Source organism: Candida albicans, chromosome 6 (assembly GCF_000182965.3).
Source record: "Candida albicans SC5314 chromosome 6, complete sequence".
Lineage (NCBI taxonomy): Eukaryota > Fungi > Ascomycota > Pichiomycetes > Serinales > Debaryomycetaceae > Candida > Candida albicans.
In genome coordinates, this window is record NC_032094.1 from 602188 (window position 1) to 619908 (window position 17721).

General features: G+C 31.9%; 8 protein-coding genes across 8 annotated transcripts; 3 read left to right on the forward strand and 5 right to left on the reverse strand. All coding sequences in view use genetic code 12, as the record gives it.

Annotated features, from left to right (window-relative positions):
- Window positions 1-4: 4 nt before the first annotated feature.
- Window positions 5-955, reverse strand: VPS51 (Vps51p; the record flags this gene model as incomplete). The annotated part of the gene is made up of 1 exon (XM_714037.2): window positions 5-955. The coding sequence occupies one exon, from the start codon at window positions 953-955 to the stop codon at window positions 5-7; it is 951 nt and encodes a 316-aa protein (XP_719130.2).
- Window positions 956-1226: 271 nt separating this feature from the next.
- CAALFM_C602930WA (uncharacterized protein) lies at window positions 1227-4176 on the forward strand (the record flags this gene model as incomplete). The annotated part of the gene is made up of 3 exons (XM_019475465.1): window positions 1227-1245; window positions 1325-3594; window positions 3667-4176. The coding sequence occupies 3 exons, from the start codon at window positions 1227-1229 to the stop codon at window positions 4174-4176; spliced, it is 2799 nt and encodes a 932-aa protein (XP_019331010.1).
- Window positions 4177-4373: 197 nt separating this feature from the next.
- CAALFM_C602940CA (uncharacterized protein) lies at window positions 4374-5672 on the reverse strand (the record flags this gene model as incomplete). The annotated part of the gene is made up of 1 exon (XM_714041.2): window positions 4374-5672. The coding sequence occupies one exon, from the start codon at window positions 5670-5672 to the stop codon at window positions 4374-4376; it is 1299 nt and encodes a 432-aa protein (XP_719134.2).
- An 833-nt stretch (window positions 5673-6505) lies between these two features.
- On the reverse strand, window positions 6506-7588 carry CAALFM_C602950CA (uncharacterized protein; the record flags this gene model as incomplete). The annotated part of the gene is made up of 1 exon (XM_714042.1): window positions 6506-7588. One exon carries the CDS (start codon window positions 7586-7588, stop codon window positions 6506-6508), a length of 1083 nt encoding a protein of 360 aa, XP_719135.1.
- A 620-nt stretch (window positions 7589-8208) lies between these two features.
- On the forward strand, window positions 8209-9405 carry CAALFM_C602960WA (putative cysteine synthase; the record flags this gene model as incomplete). Its single annotated transcript, XM_714043.2, has 1 exon — window positions 8209-9405. One exon carries the CDS (start codon window positions 8209-8211, stop codon window positions 9403-9405), a length of 1197 nt encoding a protein of 398 aa, XP_719136.2.
- Window positions 9406-9531: 126 nt separating this feature from the next.
- On the reverse strand, window positions 9532-11151 carry CAALFM_C602970CA (uncharacterized protein; the record flags this gene model as incomplete). Its single annotated transcript, XM_714044.2, has 1 exon — window positions 9532-11151. The coding sequence occupies one exon, from the start codon at window positions 11149-11151 to the stop codon at window positions 9532-9534; it is 1620 nt and encodes a 539-aa protein (XP_719137.2).
- A 1045-nt stretch (window positions 11152-12196) lies between these two features.
- CAALFM_C602980CA (pantothenate kinase) lies at window positions 12197-13861 on the reverse strand (the record flags this gene model as incomplete). Its single annotated transcript, XM_714046.2, has 1 exon — window positions 12197-13861. One exon carries the CDS (start codon window positions 13859-13861, stop codon window positions 12197-12199), a length of 1665 nt encoding a protein of 554 aa, XP_719139.2.
- Window positions 13862-15722: 1861 nt separating this feature from the next.
- On the forward strand, window positions 15723-17414 carry CAALFM_C602990WA (uncharacterized protein; the record flags this gene model as incomplete). Its single annotated transcript, XM_714047.2, has 1 exon — window positions 15723-17414. One exon carries the CDS (start codon window positions 15723-15725, stop codon window positions 17412-17414), a length of 1692 nt encoding a protein of 563 aa, XP_719140.2.
- Window positions 17415-17721: the final 307 nt, after the last annotated feature.

The following is a 17721-nucleotide window of genomic DNA, read 5'->3' on the forward strand; positions in this document are numbered from 1 at the left end:
TGAATTATGTAGTGATGTCGTGTTTTATTTTACCTAACTGTAATGATAAAATTTCATTATCAGGATTATCTAAGATAACTTTATCGATATATTCAATTGCTTGTTCTCGTTCTGTGTCATTGATGTTCGTCTTTAATGGCAAATTCAATATATAATTAATATGACTTATCTGTTTTTCTATATCTTCGGAAGATTCTTCTTTCTCTGTTGGTTTATCATCATTCAATACAATCATGCTGGAATTATCCGATTCGTCTTGCTCTTTTAGTTTTCCAAGTACATCGTTAAATGTTCCGTTGAAAACTGGGGCCTCTTTAGAAGCAAATTCAGATAATTCTTTAAGAACTTGATCAACATATCCCTCTTTTGTCAATTCAGTCAAATTTTTGTCCCCAGAATCCTCTCCATTGTCTTCATCGTCAGCAAATATTTTTAACCCCGTTGAGACGGATTTCTTTCTTGGTTTTGATGTGGACAAATCTGATAAAGTGTTGCTTAGTTTGATCAATTCATAATAGTTGTCATAAATTATCGACTTTTTAGTTTGATTGGATGAATTTAATTTGGCACTCAAATCGTTTCTTATTTTCAAAATTTCTTCAATTGGTGCAGTTTTAATCAAGTTGTCAATGTCGTTTAGATTCGATATTTTTGAAATTCCTTCGTGGGTGGTGTCGTTGCCATCTGTTGTGGCATTGTCCAGATTACTATTTAGATGGTAAAAATCTTGTAGAGCTTTTCTTCTTGCGGATACTTTTCTAGTAGATGCGCCCACATTTGTTGTTGTCAGGGTTGATGATCGTGGAGAGTCGATAGATACTGGCAGTTGTATTGTTGGAGGAGCTGGTGATCCAGAATGAGACAATATTGGTGTCGATGGTGCAGATCCCGGCACCGGAAAAGAATTCTTATTTGAAGTCGGTTTTTTATATGATAATATTGATGTTTCAGTCATTATATATAAGGGAGCTTGGAATAAACGTGAATTGAGTTCTTGATTTCTTGATTGTTCTTCTCTTATGAGCGCTCGTATATCTGGAATGATGTACACGACCCAATGCGCCAACGAACCTAAAAAAACCAAAACAAACACAAATAGCAACGAAAGAAAGAAAGCAAAAAAAAATAGCATCATGCTTTCAAATAATCATCATCAAGGGCAAAAACAAAAAAACATAAAAAAAGTTATACTATAAGTGATCATACCCCTTTCTAACCATTGAACCATGGATCATCTCAAAGAAGGTACGTGATTTGTTTTTTTAAACTTTGAATTAAAATAAACAATAAAAATAAGCCGATACTAACTATACTCCAAACCTAGATTTCGATCCAACCACTTTCACAGCGGCGCAATTGAGAAAAGTATTGAACTTGCATGAGATTCAATATGATAGCTCTGCTCCAAAGTCCTCTTTGATTGAAATTTTCAACAAGGAAATTGCTCCTAATTCCAAGAAGTTACTTTCAGAATATAATGCAAAAGTCGAGAATATGAATGATGATGATTTCATAAACGCTAGCGACTTTGATAAACCTAGTGAGAAATCAACAACTTCTGAAAAGGCATCTGCTTTGTTTGTTAGTGACACTGAATCAGATGGTGAAAATGAAAAAATTGATGTGTCTAAAACAAGAAACAAAACCAAGAAAGTTACTAAACCAAAATTAAGAGCAAGTTCTGGGAATCAGAAATCTACTTCTAGGTCATCTTCGAGAACAAAAAGTCCTGAATCGGAATCTGACACAGAAAGCAAAGATGATGAAGCAAAACCTGCCTCTAGATCGTCCTCAAGATTATCATCTAGAGGTAATCGATCAAAACCGTTGAATAGTTTATTTGATCTTGATGATTCGGTACTCAATCTTAGAAAACCTTCTAAAAACTCCAAATCAAAACTGAGAACCACACTGAAACTGAAGACGAAAAAGACAGCCGAATCAACTCCGGAAGTTACTGAAACCAGTGATACTGAAAAGGAGAAAGTCGAAGAACCAGTTAAGAAGGAAACTGGCAAAGAAAGCACACCCGAAAACACTAATTTCAGTAAAGAAAATGTTTTCCAATCACCTCCTGGTTCGTCAACGAAAAAAAGAAAACATCAAGATGCCGAAGAAGAAGAAGATGATAGCACTCTTGTGAAAAAGATTAAACCTTCTCAACGTACTGCTGAAGAAAACAGATCATTATTTGATGACGACAATGATAGTGATGTTGAATTCCTTGAAGAGTTTATGCGAACTGAAAAGAAAAAGAGTTCAAAAGTTTTGAAATCCGGCAATTCCCAAACTCTGGCTCCTTCATCATCAACCAAGAAAGAACCTAAAAAGAAGGAGATTTTGTTATTTTCGCCTGGATCTGCCTCTAAAGTCAAGAAACCTAAATCACTGACTAAAAAGGTAACACCAAAGAAATCAGGCGAAAAGTTAGTGCCATCTGCAGCTACTAATGACAAGTCTTTTAAATCCATTGAAGACGAAACTAAAGATTTTGATGCAGAATTGAAGAAAATTCAAAACAAGAAAAATCAACCACAAGTCAATCCTGATTTAGCAAAACTGTTGGGTATTACAATTCAAGGATTTGAGCCTCCTGTTGTTACACCATCTAAGACAAAAGATATCTTAAAGGACTTAACGCCTGCTAAAGATGAATCAACTCCAGTTACTAAAGTTGAAAAACAGCAGATTACCAATAACAGTGCCTCTAAAACGGAAACACCAAAAAAGTTGAATACCTCGAATGAGAAACCAAAGAAAAAGAGTACCAAAATACAAACTGCTAGAAAACGTCCTTCGAATGTTTCGACTCCATCTACTAAAGGCAAATCAACCAAAAAGATATCTCCATTGGTTACTAAATCTGCATTGACACCTAAACCAAGATTGATTTCCTTAGGTTCACAAAAATATGAGTCTGACGACGAATCAGACGAAGAAGATGTTTCTGAAATAAGAAAGCCAGTAACAGCAACCAAAGATGTTGATTCAGCGGGCACTTCGACCAAACCGTTTGCATTACCATTTTCAATACGAAGATTTTTGTTATCGATGTTCTTATGGGTGTTTGTATGTAGCGGTGGTCTTTTTGGGTTATGGTACTATGAACAGAAATATGCTGTTGGATACTGTGGACAAGAAATTGATCAACCAACATTCATCAATTATGATAATGAATACTTGAATAAACTTGGTCAATTGTTAGATACTAATTTTAAACCAGAATGTATAAATTGTCCTTTACATGCCAGATGTTACGCCAATTTGGAAATTGGATGTTTCGAAGATTTCATGGAATATAAACCTTGGTTTGATTTTATTGTACCAGGGCATAAAAAGTGTATTCCCGACACTAAAAAGGCTGAGAAATTAGAGATTATGATTGATGTTGCGTTGGATTTGTTAAGAAGCAAAAATGCTGCCATTCAATGTGGACAAAACCCTAATGATGAAGAAAGTGGAATCAAATTGAATGATTTACATGATTTGCTTTTATCGATGAAAGCACCATATATTACTATTGATGAATTTGAAGAATTATGGGATCGATCGGTGATTGAATTAGAAAAAGAACCCGATATTATAGTAAGGCAAGTACGATAAGATTTTTTTTTTAAGAAATATTAAGTTAAATAATGATCATATACTAACATCTATTTTTTTTAGAAGAGACAAACAAATGTTGCAACCGGCGAATTTACATTTGACTTTGACAACACTGAAACGGAAATCAAAGACAAATACAAAATTCTTCGATCAACGTCATTATCTAACATTAGTTTAAAATGTCAAATCCGTAATAGTGTTATGGGAAGCGTCACCGAACATAAATACAAATTATTGGGAATTGTCTTAGCATTTATAATTATCAAGATCATCCAATATAAATATAGACAATATCAATTATATCTGGTGAAAATTGATATTCTTTACGAGGAAGTTTTGAAAAAATTGAAAACTCAATCCAATATGACCAAAGAAAACCCAGAAGTAAATCCATATATTGGAGCTAGTCAATTAAGAGATTTGATCTTGAGTAATGAAGATAACTTACATCAACGTATCACCATGTGGAAAGATGTGAGTGTTAAAGTTGAACATAATTCCAACATTAGTAGCCAAATTGTAGAAAATAATGGTGAAATCATGAAAGTTTGGGAATATATAGGTATATAAAGTTTCCGTTAATATATAATGTATAACATAATGATACATAATGGTTTTTTTTTTTTGAATGACAAGTATAAATAAACTGTTACAACTGGATTGATAAAATACATAAATACACAAGTACACAATAAAGCAATTATAAAAAATGAAAATCTATAAAATCAAACTAAAAAACAAAACTTACATAGGTCTAAACACGTCAATTAACCTCCAGAATGGTGAGCAACAACATTAGGCATACCCCAACAAGAGAACCCCAAAGGTTTGGCTAAATAACAAACACCTTCAGTTTCTATACCATCATAACCTTCTTGTCTATCCCAAGTTGTTCCAACAATCAAACTAGTTGGGAAAATAACACCTTGTTTGAAAACAATTGATTTGGCAAACAAAACAGCACCGCCAACTGAATCCAAAGGTACCACATAATCGTATTCCTCTTTATGTAATTCATATTCATTATCTTTGTTATCCATATATGTTTGGAAATGATACATGTGATCTTTTACATCACGAGGAACATAATCCCATTGATCCCATTGATTATTATCCATTTTCTCCAATTGTTCTTTTGTTGGTTTTGTTCTTTGACCACGCCAAGAATTTTTATCATAATCTTGCATGTCAAGACGTTGAATTCTAGGAACTATAATGTCCTTCTTGGAATCAATAAAAGTTTTAATAAATTTTTCAGGATTATGAAATCTAATCATATCTGCATCCAAACTCAACACGTATTGTTCAAGATTCAAAGTATTTAATAATAAGAAATTTCTTGATTTGGCAATTAATCGACGTCTTAATCGTTGAACATGATCATCATGTCTTTGTTCACGAGAAAAACCCGTGTTTTGATCTAAGAATGGAGCAGAAATTAAACTAATCGATTTGAAAATTGATGATAACGTTTCAGATAATTCTTTTTGTAAGTTTTTTTCAAAATAATTTTGAATCTTGATGAATTCTTCTTCATTATTGTTTAATAACCCTAATGAAAATTCGTAGTCTGGTTGATTTTCAACAAGGGATAATATTGTGAGCATGAATCCGTCAAAATGCCTATCACTTCCATATGGTTCATTGTTTCCAATGACAGACATGATTAATACTGTTGGTTTATTAACAACTTCAGTGGTGTCACCGGTTTCTTCGTCAACTTTGATATTATTGGTTTTGAATTTCTTATTGGTTGAAGTGTATGTTATTTTTGTAAAATCAAACTGAGGATCTTTATGAATGAATTTGGTGAAATAAGTACCGGTTTGGGATTTATCTTTTTGATTGGCAATTAAATTACCAGGATTTGGCCTTGCCTTGGTTGAAGAAGTTTGATCCAATGTTGGGAAAGCATTATTACTCTTGTGAGATGAAGACAATACTGGATGGGAAGATGTGGTAAATGAATAATTGTAATTTGTGAAAAATAACAACACAATGATACCGGAAATCAATGCTAATGGGAGTAGCAATTTCTTTCTTCTTTTTAATTCAGCTGATAACATGACGATAGAAAATTACTGTGAGGATCTGTGTAGATCTGTGTCGATCTGTCTCTGTCTGTGTGTGTGGTGTGGCAGTGTTGAGATAAGGTACTGGTGAGAATATCTATTAGCAAAAATTATCAACAAATATTTTTAATCACACAGGTAAACGTAGAGTTAAGTTAAAGGTGAATAAATAAATAAATGAATGTATAGGTTTCAATAATAAAAAATAGAAGAATCTGAAGTGGTTATGAATAATTTTTGAACTAAGGATTGAACGCGATAGGGAAAACTATTTATAGATTTAATGGGATGGGAATTTTCGGGACAAGAATAATCAGAATACTCAAATTATTATTATGCACAAACAATGAAGAAGAAATTGAAATACGGGTATTCCGAAATAATAATAATCCACAATTGTTCTGTACTAGCATATTTTATTCAAAATTGAGAGAGCAGGTTGGTTATTAGCTTTCTATTATTGTGTTATCTCGTGTTTTTAATAAATTACACTTATATATATGGTGATATTATACTGAACAATTCTTGAAAAGAAAATAACTTTCAAAACAATGTATTTTTTTTTTCTTTATTTCAATGAATAGGCTACCTTTTTGTTGCATATCATTACAATGCTCAATTCATGAACTTGCATATCCAATCTCCTACCTAGTGTCTTGCATGAGCTTTTCTTCTAACACTTTGCTAATCACGCCACGTATAGCAGCCCTTACTACAAGAAGCACCTACCTATATTACAGATAAATATTATCAAATATGTCTACATTTGTCCTTAATTTCATCAACGGGTTTGTTTCTTTGTAATTATGAAAACATACTATATATCTCTATATTGCTAAATACTCTTTGACTGCTTCACCCCAAGAATTTCTTTTTTTATAAAATGCTAAATCATCAGGTAATCCATCTATAGCTCTACTCAACTCTTTTCCTAAACCTTCTTGCTTTATCGTTTTTATTGGTGTCAAATATGTTCTAATAGTCATTATTATTGCTCCTGATTGTGGCATTCGAGTGAAAAGTTGTCGTTCACATCGTAAACAACATCCCTCATTATCAAAATCAATTTCATTCATTGATAATTGATGAATCTTATCACCAGGTCGTCCATGATTAGTATCCATATTAAAATACAGATTATGAGTTTGAATTCCCCAATTATGTCTTACCCATAATTTATCAGGTTGTGAATTATTGAAAAATTTCGTCATTGAAAATTGTAATCGTGATTTATATTGTGGTACTGGTTGATGAATAAATGATATTGGTTGATTGAAATTAACTCTTGGATCAAATCCAGCGGGGAATCCATTCAATGATGCTCTCATAATATATTCTTCTTCTTTATCATGTGGATTGTTTTTGATTAGGATTAAGAAATCTTCTTCAATGTTACGACCCAATATTTCTACCATTGATTGATAATTGGGAATTAATGATTTGGAATATTTGGGGAATTTATCATTGGTGATAGTGTTGGTAACAATTCCTGACCAGAAATCATATTTAAAATACATTGGATAACGCAGTAATAAGAATTGAGTAACCATATCATAGAATTCACCAACTGCTTGTTTAGTTCTGTTATTGTTGTGAATAAATGTTAAGATTTCTGGTTCTAATGCAATATGTTTTTGTCGTTGTCTTACATTGTTGTAATAAGTGTTTTCAATAAGTAACCAATCTTGAGGAGTGTCTGAAATGTTTTTAATGGCCATACTTGGATTGAAGTTTTTCTTGTTTACAAATGGTCTGATTGGTAATGGTTGTTGAGTTTCCCATTTGAAATTAGATGCCACTGGTGGTATGTTGTTTATTACGGAGGAATGACTTGGATTAAACCAAAAATGTGAAACTGTAAGGTACCCAATAAGGATGATAACAACAATTATAACAAGATTAAGCAACATTGTAAGTACAGTTAATGAGGTTTAAAAATAGCGGTGTATAATTTGTTGAAGAAGTGTGTGGTTGTTAAATACCAATTTGCTTATCGTTAAAACAACAAATTGAGGAGTTGCAAGTATAGGACTCAATTTTGTGGTGTATTTAAGCGCCAGTTGTTGCCTAATTAGGTAACCGGTTTCGCTTCAAAGGAATCCCTAACCCATGTAACTGCTTTGGTATTAATATAGCATATATGTAACCTAATATTTGAAACCAACGGGGGGATACATGTCATTGCTATTGGTAAGCCGATGATTGGTTTTACAGGAAAAGTGAATTTCCATAATTAACGTCATTTTTTTTTTTCGTTTTAAGTATCGATGATATATATAGAGTAGGCACTCCAGTCAGAACTAAAGAAAGCCATCACTTGGTTCAATTAAATTCTACTGGTTTCTGGATAACCATTTAGTAAATCAAATCAACAGCGTAAACCTTTCATTGATGGGTACTGCTTCAAGCTTCTGTCTTATTATCTATTGTCGCGACTCTTAGCCATCACTAAGAAAAAAAAAGCTGTGTACTCTGAAAAGAAAACATTGAAAAATTACAAAACCTCATCATAATCAACTAATTAATTAATATGGCAATTAATTGGAAATCAACATTACAAACCTCGGCATCAGTGATATCATTATTTCTTATTGCCAAAGAATTATATAACTTATATGTTACCACTACCAACAAAGATAAATCAAATTCTAAACTAACATTATTACCACCACGAACTCGAGGCATCGAATCATTAATTGGTAATACTCCCTTAATTGAAATAAAATCATTATCACGTCAATTAGGTTGTAAAATATATGCTAAATTAGAACTTTGTAATCCTGGAGGAAGTGCAAAAGATCGAGTAGCATTAGCTATAATTCGAGCTGGGGAATCATCAGGTCAATTAATCCCTAATGCGAATAATATTATATTTGAAGGTACTAGTGGATCTACAGGAATATCATTAGCTATATTATGTAATGCCTTAGGGTATATTTGTCATATTTGTTTACCTGATGATACATCTTTAGAAAAATTACAATTATTGAAATCATTAGGTGCAGAATTAGAACCAGTTAAACCGGCAAGTATAGTAGATCCTAATCAATATACCAATGCTGCTCGACGTGGTGCATTAGCCGTGAATCAAAATAGAGATGGTCATTCTCAACGACGAGCAATATTTGCTGATCAATTTGAAAATGATTTTAATTGGAGAATTCATTATGAAACTACAGGACCAGAGTTATTACAACAAATGGGTCAAGATAAAATCGATGTATTTATAAATGGTAGTGGTACTGGTGGAACCATTGCTGGTGTTGGGAGATGTTTAAAAGAATATAATCCAAGAACAAAAATTGTTTTAGCTGATCCTCAAGGTTCTGGGTTAGCTAATAGAATTAATTATGGAGTTATGTATGATTCTGTTGAGAAAGAGGGGACAAGAAGACGACATCAAGTTGATACATTAGTTGAAGGAATTGGATTAAATCGATTGACTTGGAATTTTAAACAAGCTGAACCATATATTGATGAAGCTATTAGAGTCACTGATGATCAAGCATTAAAAATGGCAAAATATTTAAGTATTAATGATGGATTATTTTTAGGGAGTTCATCAGCGATAAATTGTGTTGCTGCTGTGAAAATGGCATTGAAAAATGGTCCTGGTCAAAAAATTGTTGTTATTGCTTGTGATTCTGGTGCTAGACATTTATCTAAATTTTGGAAAGAAGCTGCAAAATTACCCAATGATCTTACATTAGATGATATACTACAATAATAAAGTATGTCACTATTTTCAAACCAGATAAAGAAATGAATTGAAATAAAATTAAAATTAAATGTACATATACTCGATAATAACACTAATACTAACTAAAGAAAAACCGTATCTAACTTCTTCTCTTCAATCTGATTTCAATTTTGTCAATTCTTTTTCAATCATTTTTTGCTTTGTTTCTCTATATAATTTAATAGTACTCAATACTGAAGCACTAATACCCATCCATATTTGCCAAGTATCAAAAGGTAAGGCAATATTAAACACTGTATAAGTATTAAATGCCAAATCTGATAAATTCTTATAAATATCTATCCAAGCATTATTTTTCTTGAATTGAATTTGTGTCAAATTTTTAGCATCTTCACTATTCACCGTTGGAATAGTTGAAATATTAAACCCAAGTAAACCACCACTATCATTACCTTTGGCGTTCCCACCTAATAAAATTTGTTTTGACAATTGTTTAGCTTTATTTTTAACTTGAATTTGAATTTTTAAATCCATTTCTTGTTGTAATAAATTTTGTAAATTTTCATAAGCATTATATAAAGCTAACCAAGTTTCACAATGCCAAGCTATACTTTCATGTTTACTAACAAATTTTTTATAATCAGGATTAGATAAAACATTTAATTTATAAAGTAATATTGATTCATCATTAATTCCATAATATAAAGATAAAAATTGTCCCAAAGTTTTACGATCAAATATTTTTGATTTATTAATTTGAACTTGATTATCGGAAGAATTATTGAAAACATTATGATGAAATTTAACAATTAAATCTCTAATTCTGAATGTAGTTTTACCAAATCGAAGAAATTGTCTATACATTGATAATCCATTAATCATCCCGGCAGCTTTTTGTTTAAAAATTGAAAGAATCAAAATAACAATGATTTTAATGAAATCAGCTGGATGATTGAAAAAATTCTTCAATAAATTCAATTTTTTTGTAGTATCATTATACCGTTCATTAATGACTTTGATATTTATATTATTATCAGATAAATAAGTTTGTGATTTCCCAGCATGATAAACTAATAATCGTAAAGTATATTGACCAACTTTGGCCATTTTGTCTTTACCAACAAGATCATTAAGCATTGACCAAAAAATATCCCAATTACTAACTTTTGGTAATCTGGTTGTTATGGTGGTTGAAGAAGATGTGGTCGATGCCTTTTCAATATATTCATCGTTATTGTCATTGTCATTGTAATGGTAGTTGTCCTTATTAGTGGTGGTATTATTGATATCTAATTTGTGATGAGAAACTGGGGTATTAATGTAGTGGAAATTAAGTGCGTTGTTGTTGTGGTTGTTGTTGGATGCTTTAGATGGGGTTTCAAATTTCGATGGATCAATTGATCCTACTGTACCTGACATATTGTTGATGTTGTTACTGCGTTCACGTTCAAGTTCAAGTTCAAGTTCTAATAATGTTGATAGTTTGGACGGTGAATTGTTATATGATTGATCCTCTACCCACTCTGAATTGAAAGATTGTTGTGGTTGTGAATATAATTTTGATGTTGGATGTAAAGGTGATCGTCTATAAGGAAAACTGCTAGTATTTATACTATACTGTTGTTGCTGTTGGTGTGGTTGCTTTGGTGACGTTGAAGATGATTGTTGCTGTTGCTGTTGTTGTTGTAGGGTGTGTAGTATGGGTGTCTGTTGATATCTATTACTCCTCACTTGTTGATATTGATCAGGATTAATCAACTCTATATCACTCATTATAAGAAGAAAAAAAAAAGGGGAAAAAGGAAAATAAAAGGAAAATGAAAATAAAATATAAAAAAAGGAAAAGATTTTTCAAGAAATAGAAATTAGAAATTAGTTGTAATCGGACTTAGAAAAAAAAATTGCAATTGAATTAGTTTGTGTTTATTAGTTGAAAGAAGAAATGCAATATTTGAGATTTTCTTTTTCTTAAAACCATGTGGATTAAAAATTTGATTATTTTTTTCTGCTTCTGCTTCTGCTTCTCCTTGGGGGAGATCTTATACTTTGCTTGTGTCAAAATATTAAAATCACAATAATACAATCATATTTACGTGTAATATTGATCAAAAATCTTTCTTACTGCGCTGTTTTTCCTTTTCTCCTTTTCTCCTCTCCACTTTTCTTCTTCTCCCCACCCCCACCCACATTAATTTCCTTTCTTTTATTAGTCTACATACCTACCAAGTTTACTTCAACATTGGTATAAAACTACGTCAAGTTTTGCTTACTTTTAAAGAGGCAATGATTTGGCCAATTTTTAGTATGGATCTGTAAATGCAGTTTGTCAGTTTTTGTAACCGCTACCAAACCACACATATTACTACTACCACTACTACTACGTTACATTTTCTTTGTTTCAATGCCAAATACTACTTCATTACATTTTACTACATTTATTACAACAACGTTTATTTTGCACCCTAATTGCAATTTCTTTATTCTTGTTGTTTCTATTTTTTGTAACATTTTAGCTTGATAATAAAATTGAATCCCATAATCTATTGTTTTACAGGGAACAGTTTATAAAATGTGATGTATATATATATATATATTAACTGTAATAGTAAGCAATTATAAATAATAATAATAGTACTGATAATGATGAATTGAATGCATATTTAAAAACAATAGTAAATGTGAGATAGGAAAGTTCATACTTAACGAATGTAACAATTTGAACTAAATCAAGCTAATGTTGGAAATTTTGATATTCGGGCCAATTTATAGCAATAGGGTGGGTAAGAGGGGTGAGTCATTTGGTGTTTGACAAACTTCTTTAATGTTGAACTCCATTGGCAATTTTAACATTATTTGTGTGATTATTTTCATTTGATGAATTGCCATTTTCTTCAAGAATTGGAGCTGGACCCATCATAAATGCCCCCACACTTCCTAAATAACCTTCATGACGTAAGAAATAACTTTGCATTTCCCCTTTAGACCAGAAATTCACGGCATAACTTAATGTATGGATGGTTTGCATATGACCTGATATATAACTACCACCAAAATAAATTCTTTTCAAATTGAATCTTAATGCATGTAAATAAGCAATTTGACCAATATTATTAGATATAGAAAATAATAAAGATCTAGCAATATCTTCTTGTTTAAATTGAGCCAATTTTTCAGCAGCAGTCAATTTTTTAAATTTACCATCACTATCATTATCGGAATTGTTATTGTTATTGCTGTTCGTAGACGAGTTGAATTTTCTCAATTTTTTGAAAACTTTGGCAAATGATGATGCAATATGATTAGCTTTTAATCCAATTTTATTATAATTAGTTCCATAAATATCTCCAACTAATAAATCGATATTTTCATTATCTCCATTTTGAGCCATTTCCAACATTTCATTATAATCTTTAGCATCAGTTAATAATGATAATAACCCCCATAATGTACCTCCACCTAAAGAACTACCACCAATTCTTTCAAATCCTTCAGGTCCTGGTTTAGTCACTTTGACCATACTCACCCCACTACCTATATTAACCAATAAATAAGGATAGATTTCTTTTTTCGATTGAATGGGTTCAAATTTAGTTGTTAATTCAGTTAAATCATAAGTGAAAATTTCTTGAGGGATTTTCGTTATTAACCAATCTAATCCTTTAATTAAACATTCCATTTCATCTTTAGCAATAATTTTCATGGGTAATTTATGTTTTTTAAATGTTTTTTTCATTAAATTATAAAATTTATGAGCTCCTCCTCCAGTTGCCATAATATACGTTATAGGAGGATTTATATTAGATTTATTAATTGATTTTTGTATTAATTTAATCATGAATTTCATAGCTTCATTTTTAAAATTTTCCGTTTGGAAATCCTGGAAATGTAATTTACCCCCACCTCCACCACCAGTGGTTTTCCTAGAAGAATTTTTCCTATTTGATGAAGATTTAGTAAAATAAACTAATTTGGTTAATGTACCACCTATATCCACCGATATATGTATGATTTCATCATTGTGTTGTGGTAGGGTAATATTGTTTTTGGTAATGACACCTCCATATAAAGGTTGTTGTTGCAATTGTTGTAATTGATTTTCGTCATCTTCCACCGTTGTGCTTGAAGAATCACTTAAACCTCCACCATTTTCTTCTGTGTCAAATTCAGATTCTTCTGTGTCATCTTCAAGATCCGACGATGTATTTGACAGAGGAGGTGTCCCGGAAGTTGAAGAAGAGGAATTGTTAATTTCATCAGTTATATCAGGTGCAGTATCTCGTAATAAATCATCATTGGCAATAAATGCTCCAGAACAATCAATTTTAACTGTACCGGGATCTATAGATTGTAAATTTATATCCTCATTAGTAGTGATACTTAGTCTGTATCGAGGGATATAAGTAGATGAAGTATGTGAATTAGTGGATGGTCTAGGGGATGGAACATTGGTATGTACAGTATCTTTTTTTTCAAACACCGGCATTTGCAAAAAAGGAAGGATGAATGGAATGGAGAGAGAAGGAAATGGATTAATAACTCAACACAAGTTAAAAAAACAACTAATTGAGTAAGTTGAACTGTTGTGTAATGGAAATATGAAATATATTATAGTAAAATAAAAAAAAATTTTGGAATATAAAATAATTAAATAACTAAATTAAATAACAGAAAAAGAAAAAAGAAAGAAAATTTTTCAGTTTATATAAAGAAAGAAAGGGTTAAAAAAAAATAATGCTTAAACTCCTATCTCTGTAAAAATTAATCTTTCTGGTTGGGTTTGAGTTTGGGTTTGAGTTTGAGTTTGAGTTTAGGTCGTACCACTTTACTAGAAAAAAAAAAAATAGAATTCACCCGCACCAAATCTTGTATAATCTAATTCTCCTCGTACAATTGTAGAGATGATGGTGGTACTGTTACTACTGTTGTTACCGAGTGGTGATGGTGGTGTTAAAATTCAACTTCTCAACAAAAAAAACTTTTTCCGTTTGGGTCATTCACACACGACGCACACGCACACACACACATACAATTAAAGTCCGCCAAATTTAATTTTAGTTTAGTTTTCTCTCTTGATTGTCTTATTTTTTGTTGGGGAAATAATTTGTACTCTTTAAAAATTTCTTGAATTAAATGGGTAGTGCAATTTGCACTATACGTTATCGTTATAGGAGTTTATTTGGCAACCACCACCTCTATTGTACCTTAACTTATAATTAATCTATCCCTTCTTCTCATCAATCCAAAGCTAAAGTGTAATGCAAGCAAGTAAACTTTAAGCGATAGATGACAATAAGCACACTATTATTGCATCTCCACTGCACTTGGTACGTTTGCAATTATATTAATCATTGCTTTTCTTTTTCTTGTCACTTGAGTATAATGATAAAAAAATTAAACTATGGGGGCGTGTACCTTTTAATAAGATTTCAATTCTAATTTCCATTATCATCCCCAGAAATTCTTCTCCTTTTAGCAATGACAAGCTCGGTTTATTATTTTTTTTGTCTTGCCTCGGCTAACTTAAAGTGTTGGATTTCCGTTTTTATATGGATTGTGGGTTGCGAATTATATTTCCTAAACTCCTTAATTTGAATATCAACGGCTATACAAGATCTTGATATCCTTTTTTATATTCACCCACAACGGGTATTTGATTTTATCAATTGCGATCAACAAATCTATTGTCAAATAGAATTTAAATCTGGAGATAGCATCGGTGTCAATAAAGTTGTTTCCATTACTGTAGCATACATTACCAAAAACGATGGAATAAGCTCTTTCGTTGGCGGATAATGACTACCTAGTAATTGTTGATCCAGTTGATGTCTATGTTTTTCTTTGCTCTCGATATTGGTTCGTTGTATTTTTGCAGTGCAAGTTATTCATGTCGATGGCAGATGTACACCAACTCTTAAAGAATACTTTGGGGATATAAATCTAGTATTTTATGAATATAGACCGTATCATTAAGTTTGGAGATATTAACTTGGAAGCATCTCTTAAAAACGTTAGGTGAAAGTTCCAGTCTTTGGTAACAAACCACTCACCAAAATATTTACCTAGAGAACCAGATTAAACTATCTAAGCTTTAGCAATAGATATTCAAATTTTTTGCTATCTATTTGCCAAAATCAGTTCAGATCATTATGAAGTACAACCCCCATTTCAATGTTAAGGGCCTGTAACTGTAGATTTTGTGAAACAAAACACGAGTTTGAATTGTTTGTAATTTTTTTTTAACAACCGCGTCCTGAAAAGGATTTGAGAAAAAAGAATTCTGAAAACAACATCAGGTAACCCAACTCCGTTCATATGACTTTGCCTCAACAACCATTCTATTAGATATGGAGTCTTCTAATAACCAACCAGTGCCGAGGTTAACGACTTCAGACTTGAGAGATATAATAAATAATATACAAAAAAGTTGGCAAACCTCTAACAATAACAGTCTTATCCCTCCTGAATCTCAACTATCACCCGAAATTCAACAATGGATCAAAAAAACAGTACCCACCCTAATATCATTAGCGAAAACAGATGAAAATTTTAACTTCCCAATAAATGAAGGCTTTAACGACTTGATCAGAAGGTTTTTACAATTACCTACTATAAGAAGGGAATTGATTTCCGTTCATCCTTATTTTATTGCTCTTCTTCGATTTCCAGCAATTGATGCCTCGTTTTATCATCGAATACTCGATCCAAACTATTTAAAAATTAATTGGGATGCCACAGAATTTGTCTTGAAAAGAAGTTTCATTATTCCTGAAGGTGGTGAATACCGAAATCAAGTCAAAGGGACACCCCTACCTACTGGTGGCAGAATCCGGCCACCTGCTTCAATACAAGCACAAAATGATATGTTTGTTCAAATCATGAATAGCGCCACTAATGGCAATGGTAACATGAATGGTCAGAATTGGCCAAATAGACCTGCCCCACCACCAGTTACCCCAGCTGTCCCGGTTCCAACGGTTAACGGAGTTCAAAACATTCAGAATGTTGCCAATCTCCAAAATGATCCAAATAATGGATCCTTGGTTAAATTACCACTTTCCACTCAATTGTTCTCTGAAGGTATCCCAGCTCATTCACGGCTTACAAAATTTTTCTTCCCAGATGCATTACCTGATGATTTAACTGTCGATAGTGTCGAACAGGAAATGAGTGTCGAGGAATTCAAATTGTGTTTTGCCAGTAGTTGCAAATATTATCGATGGGGGGTATATAGAACACCCAATTTCGTCTATTTAGATTGTACAATAGGTAAACTACATTTTACACCAGAATTTCCAAATGAAAATTTAAATTCAGGATGTCCAGCACAAATCAAATTAAAAGTCGAAAACAATAGAATAAAAATGACATATTTGTTTCATCATAATCATTCATTTTTGAAATGTGAAAAAGATAATGTTCCTACTTTAAAAAAAGATCCTGTGCGAGCTTGGTTAATTGAACAAGCATTACAAGGGAAAGATTGGGCATGGGTCAAAGCCAATAAAGAAGGTATTAATATTGCTGGAGATGTTGAAGACATTGATTTAAGTAAAAGAATCAATCGAAAACTTTATTTTCAAATTTGTCGTTTACTTGGAGCGGAAACACCACCTGATGAACCCGATGAATCAGAAGAGAGTGCCCCAGAATCTGTGTCGCCATCAACTACAGCAAACGATCAACGTGAAAGTGGCTATATGTTTGATGATGAAACTCATGGTTTAGTTCAAAATAATAGTTATGATTTCCCAACTAACGATTTTCATCATGGATTAAGTGAATCATCCCCAGCTAATTTTGATATTCCAAATTTTGGTCAATCGGATGATGATGATGAAGGAGAAGGAGCAGAGACTGAGGCAAACAACAGAAGAGCTTTAAAAGCAGAATGTGAAGGAATTTTAAAGTATGTTGAATCAACCATGGAAAGTGCATTCGAAATGTTGCCCGTGCAAAGGTTACACGACTTGAAGGAATTTATGAAAAATACAGCAAAGCAAATGGAACAAGAGTTTCTGTCGAACCATTCAACGTGATGGCTTGTAAATTAACGTTGTAAATGTAAGTTTGATTTTTATATAGGTAAATATGTATTGTAACAGGAATAAAAGGTGGATTTTGGTGTTCTTAGAGATTTTGTGCTACCATGTGAATCAAGAATTTCTACTTTCATTTTTGATTCTTTTTCGTTGAGAATTTGTATTACAATATTTGATAAATATTTGCAACCAACAGTAAAGATACTATTCCATACTACATAATATCTAGATGTATTTAATGCTATTATATACTAATAATTAGAAATGTTGGGAGCTAGTTATTAGATTATTTTTAGAGCCATAT